Source organism: Typopeltis vanoorti, chromosome 26, assembly GCF_054136105.1.
Source record: "Typopeltis vanoorti isolate ZY-2024b chromosome 26, IOZ_Tvanoo_1.0, whole genome shotgun sequence".
Lineage (NCBI taxonomy): Eukaryota > Metazoa > Arthropoda > Arachnida > Uropygi > Thelyphonidae > Typopeltis > Typopeltis vanoorti.
In genome coordinates, this window is record NC_143574.1 from 32130196 (window position 1) to 32144536 (window position 14341).

Genomic DNA, 14341 nt, shown 5'->3' on the forward strand with positions numbered 1-14341 from the left:
GGATTTTAATTATGGTGATATCAATTGGAAGGAGGAAATATCACGTAGCAAAAAGGAAATGGAGTTCATACATCTGCTACGAGATAATTACTTGAAACAGCACGTAACTGAAGGGACACGTGGTGTGAGAGTGTTGGACCTGGTTATTGGTTCAGAGGTTATGTGCATAAGTAAGGTGACCTCGTTACCTCCAGTTGGTGAAAGCGATCATGTGGTATTGACTTGGGAGGTTGCAAAATCTGTGGATTTTTCTATTAAGAAGGGGTATGTACGAAACTACAGGTTAGGCAATTATAACAAGCTTCGGAGTGAGCTTGCAGCCATCCCATGGCAGAACATATTGCAAGGGAAAGATGTTAGCAGTGCTTGGGATAAAATCAGTGGGTATCTGAGGAAAGCAATATCAGATTGTGTCCCCATGGTCAGGAGGTCAAACAAGGCAGGCATTAGATGGATGAGCAGTAGTATCAAGCTTGAACTACAAAAAAAGAAAATGTTATGGAGAATTTACAAGGAGAAGGGCGATCAGGACACCCATGAGCAGTACAAGGCTCAAGCTAGGAAGGTTACCAGCATAGTAAGAAAAGCTAAATCAGATTATGAGAAGACCTTAGCCAAAGAGATCAAGGGTAATCCCAAAGAGTTCTTCCGCTATGTGGCAAGTAAGAGGAAGAATGACTTCGGAAGGATAACCTTAGTGGGTGCTGATGGTATTGAGGTGACAAAATCAGATGTAATAGTCGAGTTACTGAGTGATCACTTCTCAAAAGTCTATCACCCAAGTGAGGATATCTCTATACCTATAGCAATACCTAATGTGAGAATTGAAGCTAAAGAATCAGAGGTATTAAATATATTGCGAAACTTAAATGCAAACACTGCGGTAGGCTTAGATGGAATATCAGCTCGGGTGTTGCGTGAATGTGCAAATGAATTGTCAACCCCTCTTACCTGGATATTTAATTTAAGTTTGAACTCTGGTATGGTCCCTAGGGAGTGGAAGTTAGGCAAAGTGGTTCCTTTGCATAAGGGTGGCTCTAAAACTGCAGTATTGAATTACAGACCAATCACCATCTCAGGAGTAGTGGTAAAAGTATTGGAAAAGTTGGTTAAAGACAAAATTCAAGAATGGGTGGATCAGGATATGATACTCTATAGAGGCCAACATGGTTTTGTTAAAGGTAGATCCTGCCTTAGCAATCTATTAACTATCCATAATAGAATAACATCAGAGTTGGACAAAGGAACTGGCTACACAGTGGTACTTCTGGATTTTGCTAAGGCTTTTGACAGGATACCCCATAGAACACTGTTACGCAAATTGGAGCAGATGGGAATGGATATTAAATTTGTGATATGGATAGGAGAATGGCTCAGGGAGAGATACCATAAGGTGGTGTATGGAGGAGCCGAGTCCAGAATGAGGCAGGTGACCAGTGGTGTGCCTCAGGGCTCTGTGCTTGGGCCAATGTTGTTTAATTTGTATATAAATGATATAGGAAACGGCTTAAAGGGAGATATTCAGTTGTTTGCTGATGATGCAAAGTTGTGTAGTGCAATAAAAAATCAAGCTGATGTTGAAAGTTTGCAGGAGGATTTAAATAAGCTGGTAAAATGGGCAAAAGAAAATGGATGTCAGTTCAATGTGGAAAAGTGTAAAGTCTTGCATTTTGGGATTAAAAGATTACCAGCTGTGTACTACATAGATGGAAAGGTACTCCAAGAGATTGATGAGGCTAGGGACTTAGGGGTATTGGTAGATAAGGAGATGAAGTTCAGAGGACACATTGCTAAGGTGTCCAAGATTGCACATAGGATTACTTGGTTGTTGAGGAACACACTGACATCCAGAGATAAAGAGGTTATTATTCCCCTTTATAAAGCATTGATACTTCCACATTTGGATTACTGTGCTCAGGTCTGGTCACCTGGATTCCTTGGAGATGAGGAGGCTGTGGAGAGGGTTCAGAGAAGAGTGACCAAGTTGGTGAGTGATATAAAAAATGCTCCCTACACTGATAGATTGAGAGCTTGTGGATTGCAGAGATTGGTTGATAGGCGAAGAAGAGGGGATATGATAGAAACATTCAAATTACTAAAAGGTTTTTATAGGATTGATGCAGGGGAAATGTTTCAGCTGTGTGATAGTGATGGAAGAACAAGAGGTCATCTCTGGAAATTAAAGAAGAGTGTGGTTAACAAAGGTGTCAGAACAAGGTTTTTTGCCTGGAGGGTGGTGAATGAGTGGAATTCATTGCCTGACTTTGTTGTGAGCTCTTCATCTGTAAATGAATTCAAGAAGAGATATGACAGATATTGTTTTGCTAGTTTGGGTCTCCCGCGATGAGTCTACTGACTCCATGGAGATACCCGTAATAATAATAATAATAAAGAATTGCCATATTAGTAGAGGAATGGTGCAAAACTGAACACTGAGTGCCTAAAGTGGTTTGAAAAAGTTCCATTTTTTTTTTTTACATAGTCCAGTTTTTAGACTATATAAAAATAAATAAAAATACAAAAAATATATAAAATTTTTTGTATAAAAAATATATAAAATATAAATCATTTTTCAAAATGATGATGTCTCACTCTGTTTAAAAAGGAAGACATTTAACCAGTGTATACTTCCAGTCATCTCATATGGTTGCGAAACTTGGTCGCTAACAAAAAGCACTGGCAAATAAATTAACAACTAAAGAAAAAGGAGAGGTTGATGCTAGGCATCACATTAAAAGATAAGAAGCAAAACACCTGGATAAGAAGCCAGACTCGCATCACTGACATCATTCTTCACCACAAGCGACTAAAATAAAAATGGGCTGGACATTTATCCAGAAGAGAAGATGAGCAATGGACCACCATACTTACGAACTGGATTCCTAAAGAAGGGAAATGAAGCCAAGGATGTCCTAAAAGAAGGTGGAGTGATGACCTGTCAGAGTTTATTGGGGAAAGTTGTTCAACCATTGACAAGAACAGAGAAAGGTGGAAAGAACTGGAGGAGGCCTTCGTCCAGCAGTGGACAGAAAATGGCTGAAAAGAAGAAGAAGATATAAAATTAATAAAAATATGAAAAAACCTTACCCATTCATGGTATGAGTGCACTACAGGTTTACAAAAAACCTTTCATATGTGAAACACATAAAAGTAATGGTGAATCAAACCAGACAAGTGAAATCTGGCATTGTAACCAAAAGATATGCTAAAATGTACATACCATACTGAGGTTTGTCTAACACAGTGCATTACTATTATTATTATCAACAGACCTCCATGTAGTCAAGAGACTCATCGTGGGAGGTCCCACTCTCACATGCACAGCTCATCATACCTCGACTTAAATGCATTCAATGTACCTGCACTCAGCACACACACTCAGGCAATATATTCCAATCACCTACCACTCTCCATGCAAAATATCTACTCCTCACCCCCTTGCTCACACCTACCTTATACAGCTTATGGGGATGGCCTTTTGTTCTCCCCTTGTATCCAGAAAAATCTCATGCACGCTAATCTGGTAATCACTCCTTACCAACTGATACATCTTGATCATACCTCCCCTCCCTTCTATCCACCAGGCTCTGTAATTTGCATTCTCTCAATCTGTCCTCATATTCACATTCCAGAGACTAGAAACCAACTTAGTCAATTGTCTCTGAATCCTCTCCAACATCTCATCATCTTTTTGAAAACCTGGTGACCAAACCTGTGCACAGTAATCTATATGTGGACCTGATCAAGGTCTTGTACAATGGAATCAAAACATCTTTACTTCTACTATGTTAGTGTTTTCCACATCATTCCCATAATCCTCTGTGCTGTCCTTGCAATTTTACCAAAATGTCCACGAAATTTCAAGTTCCTCTCCACCATCACCCCCAAGATCGTTCATTTCCTCAAATCTCTTCTAAAATATCCCCACCAACCCTCTGCATTCCATCTTTGCTTCCCAATTTAACACCTTACACTTTGCAATATTAAACTGACACCCCATACACTCACCCATTCAGACAGTCTTGCAAAGCTACACCATCTATTCTCATAACTCTCCCAACTTTGCACCATCTGCAAACAACTGTATATTATCATTTAAGCCTGTTCCAATGTCATTAACATACAAATTAAACAACATCTCCAAAACAAACCCTTGGGGCATGCGACTAGTGACCTTCCTCTTATGGGATATTGCCATGTGGCACTCTATTGAAAGTTTTGCAAACTATAAATATACTACTGAATAACATGATCTTCCTTTAAAGGGAATCCATTAAAGAGAATTCTACTGCTGTCCACTCAGTTCTGAATCCTTGTCCTCATTAGCTTCTCCAACCTTGACCACAACTCCAGACAAGCAGATTGGACTATAATTTGAAGTCTTATCACTCCTTTATGAAGTGGAACAATTTTGCCATCTTTCCACTCTTTTGGAACCTGAACTAATTAATCTAAGACTCATGTTAAAAATGTACGTTAAAGCTGTTAACTACCTGGAACATTCCTTCCAGACACACTATGATATACCATCAAGTCCTATGGCCTTGTTAATATTAAGTTACTGAATTCCTCATAAACGTTTGGCTCACTCACCATCAGTGGTTCCTCTCCCAATCTCACTGCTCTCAAGTTCTCCATTATGTTACAATCACAAGGATGGAATACTTTAACAAATTGCTCATCAAACATCTCTACAATATCCTCCTGAGTGTTTATCATTCTTTCATTATCACTGACCAATATCATCCTCCTGTAATCATTCTTTCTTCTACTGGCCACATGTCGAAAAAATCTCCCTAGGATTTCTTTTAGTGTCATTTGCTAACTGCTCATACCACACTTTTGCTACCCTTACTAAGCAAGTTACCTTCTTTGCTTGCTCTTTGTATTCTTCATGTAACTGATTTTGTCCTGTCATCTTGTGCCACCTCCATAATGCCTTTTTCTTTCAGAATGCACATTTCACTTCTTCAGTCATCCATTTTACTCCTACCTTATTTAATCTCCTGACCTTTGGAATACACTGAGTCATTACCTCTGCCAGATATGGGAAATATCTGGCAGAATAGATTTCCTTTCCATGCAATTCCTCATTTCATGATATTGTTGCAAGCCACCTCCTGAGTTTTCCATAATCATCTGCCTTATAGTTCCATATATAACCCTTTCTCACAAAATTCATAATATGGCTGACCACTACCCAAGTGATCACTTCATGGTCACTTTCACCAACAGGAGGAAGATGTGACACTTTATTTACAACAATATTTTCTGATGAGATAATCAAATCCAAGACCCTCGATCCATGTGTGGCCTCTGTTACATAATGTTTAAAGTAGTTATCCCTTAAAAACTTAAGAAATTCATTCTTTTTGGTTCCTGATGTTGTCTCTTCACTCCAGTCTATATTACTATAATTGAAATTGCCCATAATGATCACTCTTTTCTTATTAGCTAGACCAATTTGTCTAAACATTTCTTTCTGTCTTCCACATTCCCAGCAATGATTCAGACATGATTCCTCTACACTCTCCATCCCTGTCTATCATTACTGATATTACACCCCAACCCAGATCTAAATACTTCCTTGTGCACTCACACATCTACTCCTGAAACTATCATCTACACTTTTCATGCAGTGTCCCCCCTGTCCACCCTGACCTCCTGTCTACTCTGTGGTCCTTCTCTCTTATTCTCTTCAGTTACACCACTCTCCTCACCTGTACTTGTGAAAGTACAGAATGGCTGTACTTTCACAAGTACAGCCATTCTGGTCTTGCAGACCATGCTCTGGATACACGCCACAGAATACGGTGGAAGAAAGCTACAGTAATACACTGTACAAATACAAATTCGAAAGACTATTTATGGAATCAGCATCAGCCCTAAGAAACTCTCCAAACCTCAACAAATTTGGTTGTATGTGACTGCCCCAAATTTGGGAGGCATACATCAGCAGACCTTCAGCCCAAGGGCCAAGAACACCTACTTAGCCCGCTAGAGGGCACCATCAGGACTTCTAAAAGAACGATAGCTTCATATCTTCATTCTCAGTTACTGTATTGTAGTGCCTGCGTGCCGTGCCTTTTTGTAAGTTCCTTTTGAAAATGGCAATGTGACGTTGCCGAAATATCGGAAATATTTATTAAAGTATAATTTAATTTATATTCGGATCTACGTTGTTCAATTCCCTAAGTGATTTAGAAACACTCTCCTCACCATTCACAAACTTGTCTACCTTACTCCTGCTCTTCCACAACACCTCTTGCTTCCTCAGGTATTACATTCACTTCACTCATTCTCTCTTGCAGCAACAGTTTCTCCAACTGATGGGCTACATTTGAATCGATTTGGTATAAATCAGTTGGAGAAATTCTTTTGTTCGTGTACTCCTCTCATCCAATGCTTCAACAGCCCTGCTCATTCTACTCTCATTACAAACAACAGATTATATATTTATTGAAGGAATGTTAACTAAAAACTTACTTGAACTGGACGCACAAATATACCACAGTTTTCTGTACACTGGAAATAACTCTTGCCTTGCACTGTACCATTGTTCTTGCCTTTTGCTTCATCTAGTATAACTCCAACCCATTTACCAAGAGAAAACTGGGTATTACCATAGTATGCTACTCGCCCTTTCACATCCTTTCCTAATACCTCTACTCTTGAACCAATTTTAAGTGGTTTTTCTGCCATTCCTGAGTTCACTAAAATTAAATAACAACGGTGTGTAAAAATATGCAAGTTATATAATTATATAAAAATGAAAAAACATCAATATAATAACAAATGACTAAAAAAAAACCTGTACATATAATTTCCATACTACTGTTCTGTGCAGAATGCAAACAGAATTATGCAGAGTGGTAGTGGTCTGGAAATTATATATACAGAAATTATCAATCTATTTGTGGTTCCTCATCATCATAAATTCCTAATATGTACCCTCAAGGGGTGTGCAAGATATGATAGTACTACATGAAAAGTTTACATCATCACTAATTTCCTATCAACAATATCTCTCCAAATTAGTCTGCTAACTGTCAGGACTTGAACATTGTGTCAGAGATCTTATATTCGGTCTTCTGAGACATTTCTTGCTGACTTAATCCACTTACATCTTGGTCTTCCTCTTGGTCTTTTTCCTGCTATTGTGGTAATATATAATGTCAAATAATAATAATGTCAAATTCCTTTATAATATATTGATTTTTAACACGATTCTGCCAATGATACCATCTGTCCACTTCGATAGTTTTCCTCAGATGATGGTTTGATTTTAAATTAGGTGTGAGACAGGGGTGCACATTATACCACTGTTATTCATCATCTATATGGAAGTGCTATTAAACCTGATATCAAAATTGGATAATGTTATTCTCAACTTTCCTTTATGCAGATGTTATACTCTGAAATAAATCCAGTACAAGTCCCTGGCTAAATTGAATAACTTCTGTAATAAATAAATTTCACACAGAAATTCTAAATGCCCTAAAAGAAAGTGGAGTAGAAAAGCAGAGAAGAACCAATAATTCACATTTATGAAAACATATTTTTTTTATTAACTCAAGAATTTTGTTATATCAAATCATGAATTGTTATGGATTATACCAGAATGAATAAAATCAGTTATAGCAGGCAAAATAAAGGATATAAAATAAAGCAGATTTATAAAAAGGAATAAGAGAGGTATCATCAACATGAGAATGATTACTAGAAATTAACTTGAAAATGCAGAAAGATGTTTATTGTTGTTTGATAGATTATATTAAAGCATTTGATATCATTCACCATGAAAAATTAATAGACACATTAATAAATAAAACATTAGATGAGGAATGACTTAAGACTGATATCCTATATATGCTGGAACCTAACAAAATAAAAATCAACACAAATTATCACACTTTCCTAGTATAAAAAAGTGTTAGTTTTGTGCACTTTCTTTTTCTCTTTTCAATTTCTGCAGTGAAGACATTTTTGATAGTATAGAACTGAGGGAGTAAAAATATGAAGAATATAAATAATCTTCATTATTTAAAAATTAATAGAGCAGATATACAACATTGGTAAAAAAAGAAAAAAAAATGCCCTTACTCCCAAAGTCGAGCATGAAAGATTTCGAGTAAAGGATCAGGATCAAATCTTTCCAGTTCTTTTTTGAACTTTTGAATGCAACTATGCGAGATGCAATCCTCTCCACCATCTACAAATCCCCAAGAAATGCAGGTTACCAAATCTGTGCACAATAATCAACATGTGGCTGAATCATAGCCTTACACAGCAGGATAATAACCTTACTATCATTACTTGCTCATGTTCTTCAGCATGAGTAATTCTCTGAGTTATATGTCTATTTGAAGGACATTGCAACTCATGCAATATGTGAATAGTTGGTTGCTCTTGATATCTGTAAGATATCAAGTGGTATGAGTATAGAAAATGAGAGAATGGGTGTGGTGTGCAAGAGGAGCAGGGAAACGGAGAGGCTCAGGGTGGACAGGGATACACAGCGTGAGAAAGGTGGATGCTCCAAGAGGAGGTGAGAGCATGTGTAGGCAGGAAAGAAAAGGGATGACCAGGGATCGAGAGGAAACAGATCAAATTGAAAAGGGTTCTAAAATGAAGAAGCAGAAAGGGAAATGGCCCCAGTCCAGCATGGAGAGATCACATCGAGTGAGTGGTATCAATGGAACTAGCTGTAGATCCAGAAATGAGCTGTCGTGTTTGTATACCAATGCTAGAAGTATAAGAAACAAGGCAGATGAAATGGTTGCACTAATTGCGTCTGTTCACCCAAAGATTGTCGGAATAAGTGAGACATGGTTAGATGAGGACGACATCCTGACAGGAATAGAGATGGAAGGGTATAATGTGTTTTGTGAGGATAGAAGGGGTAAAAAGGGAGGGGGAGTGCTATTGATGATAGAGAAAGAGTTATGTCCATACAAGGGAGAGATGCAAGAGAGAAATAGGGCCAGTGGTTTTGAGGCAGTATGGCGTGAGATAGAGGTGAATAGAATCAAATACTTGGTGGGATGTTGTTATAGACCTGGTAATGTGGATGGTGGTGATAGTGAAATGTATAGTCAAATAAGCCAAGCAAATAAGAAAAGGGTGATCATTATGGGTGATTTTAATTATGGCAATATAGACTGGAATGAAGAGATAGCAACTGGAAGTAAAGAAAATTAGTTTCTTGAGTTTTTGAGGGATAACTACCTCAGACAGTATGTAACAGAGGGCACATGAGGATTAAGGGTCTTGGATTTGGTCATCTCATCAGAGGATGTAATTATAAATGAGGTGTCAAATCATCCACCAATTGGTTAAAGTGACCATGAGGTGATTACCTGGATGGTTGCCAGCAGTGCAAGGACCCCTGTGAAAAAAGGGTATATGTGGAACTACAATGGGGGGTGATTATGAAGAGCTCAGGAGACAGCTTACGGGTGTAGCATGGAATGAGGAGTTAGCTGGGAAAGAGATCAATGCAGCTTGGGGGATTTTCAAAAACTATTTAGTAGATGCAATGTCTAAATGTATTCCAAGGGTGAGAAGGTTAAATAAGGTAGGTGTGAGATGGATGAATAAAGAGATTAAGTATGTGGTAAAGAGAAAAAGGGCATTGTGGAGGCAGCATAAGAGAAGTGGAAGTAACCAATTTCATGGGGTCTACAAAGACCAGGCAAGGAGGGTGACTTGGTTGGTGAGAGTAGCTAAAGAGAGGTATGAACAGCAGTTAGCTAATGAAGCCAAAACGAATCCCAAGGAGTTCTTTCGATATGTAGCCAGCAAAAGAAAGAATAATTATGGAAGGATGACATTGATTGGAGAAAATGGTATATAGATAGCTGATGCAGAATGTGTGGTGGAGATACTTAATGAGCAATTCATAAAGGTCTTCCAATCTTGTGAACGTGACTTCATGGAGAGAGCAGTAGATGATGGGGAGGAGAGACTGACTGTAAGTGAGCAAGAGGTGTTTGGGGAGTTGAGTAAACTAGATGTAAATAAGGCTGTGGGACTTGATAATATATCACTGCATATTCTGAAGGAATGTGCAGAGAGTTGACACCTGCCTTGACATATTTTTTTAATACGAGTCTTGCACTTGGTCAAATTCCTAAAGAGTGGAAGGAGGGCCAGATTGTGCCACTTCATAAAGGAGGTGATCGAACTCAAGCATCAAACTATAGGCCTATCTCTGTGTCAGGTGTTGTGGTTAAGTTGTTGAAGAAGCTTGTGAGAACTAGGATCCAGAGTTGGGTTGACAACAATGGTATAATCTTTGATGGACAGCATGGATTTGCTAAAGGGAGGTCATGTTTTAGTAATCTACTTACTTATTACAATAAAGTGACTGCTTCCTTGGACAGAGGAGAAGGATACACAGTAATATACTACTTGGATTTCTCAAAGGCTTTTGATAGAGTACCTCATGATAAGTTGACAGTCAAACTAGAGCAGACGGGGTTGGATATTAGATTAGTGCATTGGATTGGAGACTGGCTATCTGATAGGTATCAACAAGTTGTGTATGGGGATGCGATATCCAGGAAAAGGAAAGTCACTAGTGGAGTGCCTCAGGGGTCTGTTTTAGGGCCATTACTATTTAACTTCTATATTAATGATATTGGCAAAGATTTGGATGGAGATATTCAATTGTTTGCAGATGATGCAAAGTTAGGATGAACCATAAAGAATAGTGAAGATGTTGTGGCCTTGCAAGAAGACTTGAATAAATTGAGTGATTGGGCAAGCAAATGGGGATGTGAGTTCAATGTTGCAAAATGTAAGGTTTTAAAATTTGGAAAACAAAGATGGGATGCAGAATTTATGCTTGGTGAGAATATATTGTTGGAGGTAGAGGAAATTAGAGATCTGGGGGTGATAGTGGATAAGGATCTAAAATTTAGGGGACACATCGCCAAAATTGTGAAGACAACACAAAGACTTCTGGGAATGATGCGGAGGATACTGACGTGTAGAAGTAGGAAGATTCTTGTTCCATTGTATAAGGCTTTGATTAGGCCACACATGAGCTATTGTGCCCAGATTTGGTCACCGGGTTTTCAGAAGGATGAAGAGATGTTGGAAAGGGTCCAAAGGCGACTGACTAAGGTAGTTTCTGACCTCTGGAATGTTGAGTATAAGGAAAATTGAGAAGATGTAATTTGCAGAGTCTGGTGGAGAGAAGGAAGAGGGGGAGATATGATAGAGACCTACAAGTTGGTAAGGTTTTGTTATAAGATTAATGGTGGAGAAGTTCTACAGAGAATAGTGGGAGATCAGGGGAGAACCAGAGGTCATCCCTGAAAACTGTATAAAGAGGATGTGAGTAGTGGAGTGAGAGGCAGGTTGTTTTCGTGCAGGGTTGTGAATGATTGGAATGCCTTGCCTGAGAATGTGGTGTCTGCAAGGAGTTTGAGTGTGTTTAAGACACAGTATGATGAGATGTGTGTGATAAAAGGACCTCCCAGATGAGTCTTTGACTCCATGAGGTCTTGGGAAATAATAATAATAATAATTGATTTGGTAAAGTGGCCTCATAAAATAAGCTCAGAGTAGTGAGTTGATTTAATAAGCTTTCATCCTTTGTCCTATCTTTCGTAGTTGAAGCTAATCTGTTTGCATGTTATGTGTGATGGCAGTTAGATATTTATCCTTTAACTTTGAAACTGAAGAGATCAAGCTTCTTTTTCCTTTTGTTCGTAATAAGCCTTTTCTACTTGACTGCCACTCTAGCTCACAGGTAACAAGGTTATATAAAATAAGACTAATAGTCTTGTTAACTTCCATACTAGTGAAACATGAAACAGTTTTAATGGTATTAAAATTTCTAGAAATATCTCTTTTGGATAACTGCAATTTTCACTTTGTTTTTTATAAATATCACAAGTATTTCCTCCTCATTATCATAAAGTAGATATACCCTTTTCCTCCATCCAAGTGTTACTTCAGAGGTATTACTCGAGATGGTATGTACCACTGAAGCTAATTAACCTTATAAAAATTAGAAATCTGCCTTAAACAGTAAATGCTTTTCTCATATTTGTGGTGGTATCTAAGAGTTACTAAAGAAATTCTTGATATGAGAGAGAGAGCAGTTATAATGATTAGTAATTCATTGCTTTCCTACTCACTTCACCACTATACAGATATATAGCTTATTTTGCTATATATCTACAGTATTATGTACAGATATTTCCATTGTTGGTATTCATTGGAATTCACATTAGTGATTTTCTGATCAGTTCCTGATATATATATATATATATATATATATATATATATATATATACACACTGCTCAAAACAATTAGAGGATATTTTAGTTTCTGTCAGATAATTATAACTATTGGTTACTTTATACATGAATAAATATTTCTTACTTATGGATAGGGTGTAATTGATGAGAAATTGTTTAAATAATCAATATTTATTACAAATTGTGTTACATTTGTAAATTATTTTTCTAACTTATAATTTACAAGAAAACCAAAACACATCCCCTAATTGTTTTGAGCAGTATATATATATATATACCTTCAAGGAATGTATAGGACAGTATGGTACTACTTTTATGAATCTCTCCAAAGATTATGAATCCCACCTTCTTCTAGTAATGCAAAACCATCTTCAAGATTGTTCAACTTTGGTATCATTTCTCTCTCTCTCTCCTCATTTCCAGAAAGAAATTTTTTACAGTGTATTTTTTTTAATCAACTTAATTCCAAAGATGGAGACCAAACACTCTGCAGAACAAGTCATTAAATTTATAGAGGTGTGTTGATGTAATAAGTATCATTTTGTGAAGCATGGAAAATAAGTAATAAAAGCTTACAAAGTGTTCATGGAATGTATTATTTATTTGGTGTTATCAGTTTAATAAAATATTACCAATAATCAATAATAAAAGATCATGAATTAACAGAAAATTATAGGCATTCATTCATTCATATGAATAATTTCCAAAACAGGACATTTATATAAATTTGAAAAGTAATTACATTTATAAGTAATGTAGATATTGAATAATTCAATGCAATGCAAAAACATACATTACATGCAAGGTAATATGAAGCATTCCATCGTTTAAAGAAGCCTCTTATTATCTGTCCTAATATGCTATATTCAAAAGAAATAGAAGGAAACAAAAGATGAAAAACTAAATTAACATTACATACTTGTTTATGGAATTAACTCAGGTAAGTACACTCCAATGCAGAAAGGGCATAGTGTAATGCAGCAACAAACAGAATATGGGTAGAGTGTAAGCCCAAAAATACATCTGATGAATAAATTAAAGAAGACAAGAAATTATATTCTTGGTTTAATCCTTTATCCAAGTGTAAGCAAATAAAAATTTTTGCACATGAAGTAACATCACGATGTTTCGTTATTATTTATAGCAGTGATTTGTGATATATATATATTTTTTAATATACAGATCTGACGTACATTTAATGCTGTAAATGGGACAAGAGGGTAAGAAGAAGGGAAGAATCCGTTGAATATTTTTTGAACAGTTGTAGCTTGCAGTTGTGAGGATACAACTTAACAAATTATTTATTTCTGAGGAATGAAAGAAGAGAAGTTGGTTTGATGAGCTGTATAAACACCACAGGAACAAAATAAATAATTCACTAAAGTTGCTAATATTTCTGGATTTTCAACCAGCATCTTCAGCATACAAAGTGTAACTGTTATAAAATGCAAAATACTCAGGTAGATAATGTTGTGTATTTTATAATAACTGTACATTTTCGGTTTAAAAGTGTACAGTTATTATAGCTGTACACTTTTCGGTTCGAGCTTAAAAGAAAGGATATAATAACTGTACTTTGCACACTGAAAATGCTCCTTGTCCTTTATAGAGTGAACTGCCATTAAAGGACAAGGAGTTATGAGAGGGAGGGTACTAAAAAGTGACTGTTTTCATTATTTTGAGGTAAATGAAATATTGACAGGGCTCCTAATATTCATTTGAGTTAACCATAAAGACTCATTGATTAAAACCTGAAATAAGGTCAGTTGTCTTTTGATAATAATATCTTCATTGATATCATGTTCAAATAGTTCCAATACAATATTAAAAATTTCAATGATTTCAATGTGCTGTTTTTCTTTCTGTAAAGACAAGTTGATATTTATATTGTTTACTACAACAATCTTGACAGAGCACCAAATCAACTAAACTGCCATGAGCATCAATTGTGTGTTTGCCTTTTTCCAATTTAAATATTTTTTTCTTTGGGGCACAAATTCATGTCAATATTCCTTTAATTACATTCACCAAATCCCTTTCCCCAAGCAAACTCATGACCACCCTA

General features: G+C 36.7%; 1 protein-coding gene across 1 annotated transcript in view; it reads right to left on the minus strand.

Moving 5' to 3' along the window:
• LOC150092464 (dynactin subunit 1-like) overlaps positions 1–14341 on the minus strand; it is a 334669-nt gene that overhangs the window by 273400 nt on the left and 46928 nt on the right. The window contains exon 3 of the mRNA XM_090414876.1: positions 6487–6713. Coding sequence (XP_090271002.1) covers positions 6487–6702 — 216 coding nt within the window. The 5' untranslated portion in view covers positions 6703–6713. The remainder of the gene's footprint in view (positions 1–6486; positions 6714–14341) is intronic.